This window comes from Mus caroli, chromosome 15, assembly GCF_900094665.2.
Source record: "Mus caroli chromosome 15, CAROLI_EIJ_v1.1, whole genome shotgun sequence".
NCBI lineage: Eukaryota > Metazoa > Chordata > Mammalia > Rodentia > Muridae > Mus > Mus caroli.
In genome coordinates this window covers 97,117,808-97,126,628 of record NC_034584.1, presented here as the reverse complement: position 1 = coordinate 97,126,628, position 8,821 = coordinate 97,117,808, and the positions used below count along the sequence as shown (strand labels likewise).

The 8,821-nt window shown below is 44.8% G+C and overlaps 1 protein-coding gene across 1 annotated transcript in view; it reads right to left on the bottom strand.

Moving 5' to 3' along the window:
- Window positions 1-6,835, bottom strand: part of Copz1 (coatomer protein complex subunit zeta 1) — a 26,333-nt gene extending 19,498 nt beyond the window's left edge. Inside the window, exon 1 of the mRNA XM_021182966.2 lies at window positions 6,757-6,835. Coding sequence (XP_021038625.1) covers window positions 6,757-6,774 — 18 coding nt within the window. The 5' untranslated portion in view covers window positions 6,775-6,835. The remainder of the gene's footprint in view (window positions 1-6,756) is intronic.
- Between the last annotated feature and the right edge of the window lie 1,986 nt (window positions 6,836-8,821).

Sequence of the window (8,821 nt, the reverse complement as noted above, 5' to 3'; positions counted from 1 at the left end):
GTCTTCAGACACTCCAGAAGAGGGAGTCAGATCTCGTTACGGATGGTTGTGAGCCACCATGTGGTTGCTGGGATTTGAACTCTGGACCTTCGGAAGAGTAGTCGGGTGCTCTTACCCACTGAGCCATCTCACCAGCCCCTTAAATTTCTTAATGTGAATTTCTTTTCACATTTTTTTTTTCAAGACAGGATTTTACTACAATTTTCATCCTGGCCTCAAACTTTTAGCCTCAGGCCAGGAATCCTGTCTCTGCTTCCCAAGTGCTAGGAGTTACAGACACCCACCATCAGCTTAGATCCACTTATGGTTCGCCCTCCACCCTAGTTTATATCATGACTAATCCTGCTGCCTTCTGCTCCAGACAAAGGATCTAAAGACAGAGTGAGCAGTTTCTGTGTTCTTCAGTCTAACTACATAACAGAGAAGATGGAAGCTGGGTTTGGTGGCAGATACCTGTAACTCCTATGCAGGAAAATGAGACAAGAGGATCATAAATTAAGGCTAGCCTGGGCTATATAATTAACACCCTCAACACACACACAGAAAAAAGTTGGGGACAATTAGTTAACAGAGCAATCTGGTAAAAGTGGAGTTATGTACATTGATGATGAAAAAAAAAAAAAAGCCAGTAAAATGCAGACTTTCTACTCTCTGATTTTTATTTATTTATTTATTTTGGGGGGGTTCCTCAGATATTCCAGACTGGCTGCAAGTTGCCATGTAGCTGAGGATAACCTGAATTTCTGATCTTTCTGATTCTATCTACTGAGTACGGAGGCTACAGTGTGCACCACCTTACCCAATTTATGGGGTGCCAGGTATGCACTCTTCCAATTGAGCTACATTTCCAGCACCGAGATAAGCTTTTCTCCGCAGCACGTGAATTCAGTTACACAAAAGGATTTCCTGAAGACATAAAGGTGACAAAGGCTAGGCAATGTAAGGACAGAAGAAATCTAACAGTCTGCTGAGAGAGAACCACTCTGCCCAACACCAAAAGAGGGAAACCTGGAGGGCCTTTGCCAACACTGGCATCTCACAGTGCACAGGGACTTAGCCTCCCAGGGCATCTTCGTCAGCTGTATTCCTTCATTAGTCCAGCGTAAGTGGCTGCACCGGCCCTGGTGATGCCTGTTCCATCTTTACTGCCCCCTCCAGCTCCTCTTTCCTTTAGTTTTTCTGACAACACCCTGCCAGTGCCAGTCACACCATGCCAGTGGAGTAAGAAACAGCAAGCAGCAAGAACACAGATGAGAAGGAGCCCAGCCTTGAGGTTCCCTCACATAGGTGGACAGCTGCACTCACAATCTGCCTCCCCGGGAGGACCTGGCTTCTCTGGGGTCTGCTTTTCTTTATGTAGAGGCCTCCTCCTCCTCCCTTCCTTTCAGACCATGTGATAGTTCCCCAAGACCTTTCATATAATTTATACCTTGCCAGGGACCAACCCTTTCCCACCACTGTGAAGGAGAGGAAAAAAATATATAAATAAATACGTCGGAAATCTATAACGAGGTCTTCTTAGAGGGCAAGACATGGGGAGAGTTAGAAGCAGCGTCAATTACTCTTTTGGGGTTTTAGTTCAAGCCAAGGTCTGCTTCCAGCAATCAACCATTAAAACAAGCCGGCCAGAGTAACAGCACAGTTTATTCTGATCATTTAATTTGAAGTGTCAATAAATTAAACTTCAATCAATTAAACTAGGTGTGCAATAACCCAGATGGACACCCCGACACCAACATAATCACAATAAAAATTTTTATGGCTGCCAGGGACCTCACCGGGGGTAGTGCTGGCACAGCTCAAGCCCTGCCTGAGAAATATATCTCCTCGGTGCAGGAATGAGGAGATTGCTTCTCCTAACGAAATGGAGGGGCCAAGCACCAGCAAGGACGCAGCTGGGAGAGGGGCACAGGGGACTGCCAGGGACGAGATGGGAGTGCTTTGGGGGGCTTAATGTAATTGATACCTTTGCCCAAAGCAGGGGGAGGGGGCACTCAGGCCAAGTATCTCCACTGTTAGTGCCAAAGGAATTTAACAAAAGCCCCATTAAGATGATTCAGGAAGCAAAGGCCACTGAAACAATGTCAACCTTTGAGTCACCAATGTGTCCTGCAGCTTCCTCCTCTAGATGCATATACATCCTGGTGCACTTTAGATGGCCTGATATTTGAGTGAGAAGTGGAAATCAGGATTTTGTCAGTTTTAGGAAAAAATATTAAAGTGAGACAATGTATGGAATTGAGGTCTAATCTGTAAAACACTGGAAACACACTCAGAAATTAAAACTTGGGAACAGGAAGAAAAAAAAAAAAACCTCTGTACAAAGTTTTTAAGCATCTGAACTGCTACAGTAATTCAGCTTTGAGGGTGGGGGAAATAAAAAGTAAAGGCTGAAGGAAAGTGTAAGGTATTAAGATTCCAGGTTATACATGGAGAATGGCAACCTGCAGATTGCTCTCCACTAACAACTGAGAACGGGAGAGCCAGCTAAAAGAGCAGCAGAGGGAACTGAGACTAAAAACAGGATGGGAACTGAGAGACAAAGGACTGGAAGAAGATTTGGTAAATCCAACTATGAACTAAGGCTGCACTGCTTTTCTCAGTATTTATTTTTATGACTGTTTGCCTGCATGTGTGTGCATCACATGCTTGCCTGAGGCCCAAGGTCAGAAGACGGTGCTGCAGGTGGTTATGAACCACTCCATATGGATGCTGGAGTTTAAGCCAGCCCAGGTCCTCTGCAAGAAAGCAAATGCTGTTCTTATCCCCTGAGCCATCTCTCCATCCCCCAAGGCTGGTTGCTTAATTCAAGAAGGATCCACTGTAAAGTACCTCAAGGAAGGAATCTATTGTCACCTTGAAACGCCCAGACCAAGGCAGATTTTGACCCTTTTCTTGGCCCTCTAGATCTTCCCTTTCCTCTTCTCAACATTGTACAGTTGTGTGCTTTGTGCAGGGGAGGCCAGAACATGTTTGATCAGGCTTCCCCAGAGGTTCTACCAAACCAGCAAACAGAAATGCAAGAGGAGGAAACTTGGAGGCAGCTTAGTAGCATGTCCTCTCTAAGAGCAGCTTCTCAGTACTATCCAGGTATAGTACGCTCTTCAGCTCAGCATAGATTGAGCGAGTTCTTGAATTTTTGCTTGCTGCTTTCTTTTTTGGCACAGGGTCTTACCATGTGCTCAAGCTAGCTTCGAACTCAAAATCCTCCTGCCTCTCAGAGAGGACTTGAGTTCAGTTCCTAATACCCTCATAAACAAACAACTACCTGTAACTCCAGTTCCAGAGGATCCAATACCCTCTTCTGAGCTCTGTGGGCACCCACCTACTTATACACATAAAGTAATAAAATAAATTTAAAGACCCTACCTCAAAACAACACAGGATATGGTTTATGGTGGTTCACACCTATAATCTCGTCATCACTTTAGGAGGTGGACGGATGCAGAGGGTCAAGGGTTCAAGACCAGATTTGACCACATGAGACCCTATTCTCAAAAATAGTATTAAAAGGCTAGGTGTGGTGGTACACGCCTTTAATCTCAGGACTTGTGAGGCAGAAGCAAGTGGATTTCTGTGAGTTAGAGGACAGCCTAGTCTACATAGTGAGTTACAGGACAGCCAAGACTATGTAAAGAGGGATGGAGAGATGGCTCAGCGGTTAAGAGCACTGACTGCTCTTCCGTAGGTCCTGAGTTTAAATCCCAGCAACCACATGGTGGCTCACAACCATCCCTAATGAGATCTGATGCCCTCTTCTGGTGTTTCTGAGACAGTTACAGTGTACTTATGTATAATAATAAATGAATCTTTAGACAAGGAAAAAAAAAAGACTATGTAAAGAGACCTTGTCTCAAAAGATAAATGTGATGATGATGATGGTGGTGGTGATGGTGGGCACAGAAACAAACAACATTAATCCTAGTACTCAGGAGCCAGAGGAGCACCCTTATGCATTTAAACCATCCTGATCTACACAGCAAGATCCAAGCAAGGCAGGACTACATAATGACACCCAGTTTCAAAAAAAAAAAATATATTAAATAAAGTTGGAAAGAACATAGGGGAAAAAAAAAGACAACAGTTTAATCCTCAAGAACTTTAAAAATCAGCACAAAAACTAATACATGTAGGTTTGGTTTGTTTGTTTATTGAGACAGGGTCTCTCTCTACATAGCTTTGACTGTCTGGGAACTCGCTAAGTAGACCAGGCTCGCTTCAGACTCTCAGACATCCACCTGCCTGTGCCAACCAAGCACTGAGATTAAAGGTGGGAGCCACGGGCTGGAGAGATGGCTCAGTGGGTAAGAGCACCCGACTGCTCTTCCGAAGGTCCAGAGTTCTAATCCCAGCAACCACATGGTGGCTCACAACCATCCGTAACGAGATCTGGCGCCCTCTTCTGGAGTGTCTGAAGACAGCTACAGTGTAGTTACATGTAATAAATAAATAAATCTTTAAAAAAAAAAAAAAAAAAAAAGGTGGGAGCCACAATCCATAGCTCCCTGTAGGTATTTTACCATCAACAAAAACTTTATACAACCCATGACTCAAAGGAAAATTCTGCAAACTGAAGAGGTGCAAGAACCTACAGAAACCTCAGAAACCTGGTGACTCTGGGATAAGACAAATTCAAACCCAGCCCAAGCTACAATAATGAGACTGTCTCAAAAAAAAAAAAAAAAAGATTTGTTCTGAGAGAACAAGGAAACAAAACTGGAACGGAGTTTTGGCACTGCCCTTCCTTAGAAAGAGCCTTTTCCTACAGCTCTGCTTCCCTAAACCCAGTACATAAGGTGCTAGCGACAAAGGCTCAGTATAGTTTTAAAAGTAAAGGTGAGGGATATGCAGGCAAGTTAGCAAGGGTCTGTTACTACATGCAGCTGGTTAGCTCAGCTGCAAGGGGGAACAATGAGGAAGAAGCAGGCCGAGAGAGACCACACAGTGCAAGAAAGGAGAGAAAATGACACAGAGATTTCCCCATACAACCTCAGCTCTCCTAGTGCTGAGGTCAAACACAGGGCATTTAAAGATAGCTAGACCATGTGCTCTTAGCATTTACACCCAGCCCAACAGAACCAATGGGAAAGGAGTTCCCCAAGTACCACTTTCCTCACTCTTTAAGCTGGTTCCACTAAATTACATTAATTTTGGTTTTATGAGACGAGGTCTTATTTTGTAACCCAGGCTGGCCTCAAACTAGCAACAATACAGCCTCAGCCTGAGTGCTGGGGTTACGGGTGTGAGCCACCACACCTGATTAAGAAGACCAAAAACATCCAAGGAAACTAGTTTCACAGACTCTATCCACATTGGTCACAAGATTTTAAAAAACTCATTGACTGGTATAGTAAATACTTGAACTACTCAATACATTAAACATTTTGCTTCAACTTGTCCAACACATATGATGAGAATAAATTCTCTTTGACATTTGCAAGAAGGAAAGTAAGGAGGTTTGAACAGATAGGTCAGTGGTTAAAGTGCTTGTCATACAAATAAGAAAACCAAAGTTCAAATTCCCACATAAATGCCAGGTGAGTATGGACGTCTGCCCTGGCTACGTGGCAAAGTTGATTCCAGGCACACCTACATGAAACTCTCAGTGGAAAAAACTAAAACAAGTTGGTGTGGCGGCACATACCTCTAGTCTCTGAACTTGGAGGGTAGAGGTAGGTGGATCTCTGTGAATCTGAGGCCAACATGGCTTACAAAATGAGTAGCTAGGGCATCAGGAAAGGGAAAGGTGGAGAGGGACCCTGTCTCAAAAAACTTTTTTTCCTTTAAAGAAAGAAAGAAGAAAAAGCTTTTTTTTTTTCTTTTACTGACAAGAGTTTGATATGTACACTTACAAGGAATATAAATGAAAACAGGAGCTAAGGAAGAGTCTTAGAAACAATCCTGGAGTCCAACTAAAGGAAAGAAACTGGGAGTTAAATTCCTACACTAACACACAGACACAGGTAGGCAGACTCATGGGTCCCTAAACTGCCGGCCAGTGCCTTGAAAGAAATGCTCTGATCCTGTTCTAAGGGGGCAGTGTTTTATTTGATCGAGAGCTAAATGCGCTTCTATAGTCACAATTCTCATGTACTAAGCAAGAAGACAGAAACGGATCCTACAGTATGAGTTCCTAAAGTCTGAAGGAGGAGAGAGTAGGAGAGAAGAATAAGGAGTCAGAAAAAAAAAAAAATTCCAAAATCTATACTAGCTCTACCAAGTATTCCTGAACCTGGATGGAATGCTGACTCTCAATCATGACAGAATTACATACTAAGGATTAACAGGAAAACAAAACCAAGTTTTATAAAGGAACAGGACATGGAATTGCCAAAAGGTAGTCGAATTCTGACCACCACCAGGAGGGTCTGGGGCTGACAAAACACCTCTCTTCTGCCATTGCAACTTGGGGGACTAGAATATGAGGGTTTGGGGAAACTCAAGTAGGTATGATCCACAACACTAACAACCATCGGGGAGAACTTGAAAGACACCCCTCCAGCGCAATCAGAATTCTCCTACGGACCCTGCATGTTCTCTTCAACTTTGCCACCGACTCCTGCTCTCTTCCCGGCAAGGCTTCCTACTCTATACCGCGGCTCTGGCTCCCATTGTAGGCCACACTTGCATTGCACAGATAGCGGGAGCTTTGGCCCCCGAGGCCTGCCCGGAACCCTCTCCCGGCCCCAGCTGATGAGCCCCACCTCCCGGACCCCCTGGACACCACAACGGAGCCACTGGCCCTCCAGCTCCTACCAAAATCAGCGCCTCCATCTTGCCCGCAGCTGCTGCCGACGTGGAGTCGCACAAGCGACGTCACCGCTGATTGGCCCTGAGTCTTCGCTAGGTCCCGCCCCAAAGAGGCAACATTGGGTGAAGATGTGCCAGCCTTCGCGTCTTGACCAGTCAGCGTAGTCACTCGCTTCACGGAAGCCAACTGTCCAGCCAGAAGAGGCAGCTGTTAGATTGTCACCCGGAATTTTCAATGAAAGGCCAAAACCTCAGCACTGAAGGGGCGGGAGGATCATTGAGGGCGGTGTTGTTTCCATGGGGAACGGAGGAAGCGATTGTTACTTTGCTATTGGTAGAAGGAAGCCACGTGATTCTGTCAGCCTCCAATTCGCACTCGCTATAGGGGGTGCTATGTGTAGAAGCCCTACCGGAATCCAGATTCCCAGCGCCACCATTAGGTCCTGTGGGATAGCCACAGCTGTAGTGTCCTTGGGTCATTTCAACAACCTCGGAAAGTTCACCAAGGTAGCTACAAGCAGCCAAGCGTTAACTACACAAACCAAGGTCTCGAGAAGTATATCCCAGGATATACACGTGTCACATGCACACATACCCAATAAATATATTTTTTAAAGATTTATTTATTTCATTTATATGAGCACACCGTAGCTGTCTTCAGACACACCAGAAGAGGGCATCGGATCTCATTACAGCTGGTTGTGAGACACCATGTGGTTGCTGGCAATTGAACCCAGGACCTCTGGAAGAGAAAGCACCCAATGTTCTTAAACGCTGAGCAATCTCTCCAGCACCCCCCCCCCTCAATATTTTTAATGTAATTTACTTAAAAAAAAAAAAAAGTATGGGGACTGGAGATATGGCTCGGTAGTTAAGAGCTCATATTTGCTGGGCGGTGGTGGCGCACACCTTTAATCCCAGCACTTGGGAGGTAGAGACAAGCAGATTTCTGAGTTCGAGGCCAGCCTGGTCTACAAAGTGAGTTCCAGGACAGCCAGGGCTATTCAGAGAAGCCCTGTCTCGAAAAAACAAAAACAAAAAAAAGGCACATACTCTTCGTGTGGAAGACCTGAGTTCAGTTGACAGCTCCTATGCCCCAGTCGCTCAGCTTCAGGGAATCTGCTGCCCACTGCCCACTTTCTGTCTGGGAGTTGAGTACAGGAGACCTGCACTTTGATGGACAACGTTTTCCCACTTTGGTTCAATTTGAAATAGGATATCAAGGCATTGGAGATTAGAGCGAATGGAAAGAAAGCGATCAGCTTCTGACCCCCAGAACAGTAAGAAAGAGTTACAAGGCCAGAGATCATCAGCCTTTGGCCTCCATCTAATGCTGTGTCCGACCTCAGTACCTGACCCTACCAGGGCTGGCCCCCCTGCACCTCTCCGTGATCTCTGCATCAGTTCCTACCTCCAGGTTCCTGCCCTGCCTGAGTTCCTGTCCTAACTTCCTTCAATGATGAACAGCCATAGGGAAGTGTAAGCCAAATAAACTCTTTTCTCCCTAACTTACTTTTTGGCCATAGTGCTTCATCGCAGCAATAGAAACCCTAAAGTCAGTATATCTGTGCACCCTTTACATGCCTGGTACCTGTGGAGGCCAGAAAATTATATCAGATCCCATTGAACTGGAGTTGCAATGGGATTGTGAGCTGCTATTTGGGTTCTGGGAATCAAACCCGGGTACTCTGGAAGAGCAACCATAGTTGTTAAAGGATGAATCATCTCTCCTGTCCCAGTGGCGTTGTTCTTGCTTTGGCAGATTAATGATAATAATAACATTTTCTGCCCATTTATTATGTGCTAAGCATAATGCTCAACCATTCAATTATTTATTGTTTAATATATCTGGGGGGGTTGTTTGTTATAGTTGGATTTTTGTTTTTAATATTTTTATTTCAGAGTTCCATGCAATGTACTTTGATCACATTCAGAGCCTCCAATTCCTCTCCTCAATTCCTCCTAGATCTACCTTTGTACACCTCAACTTCATGTCTTTTTTTTTTTTTTTTTTTTTTTTTTTTTTTTGGGTTTTTTTTTGTAACCCTGACTGGCCTAGAGCTTGAACTCA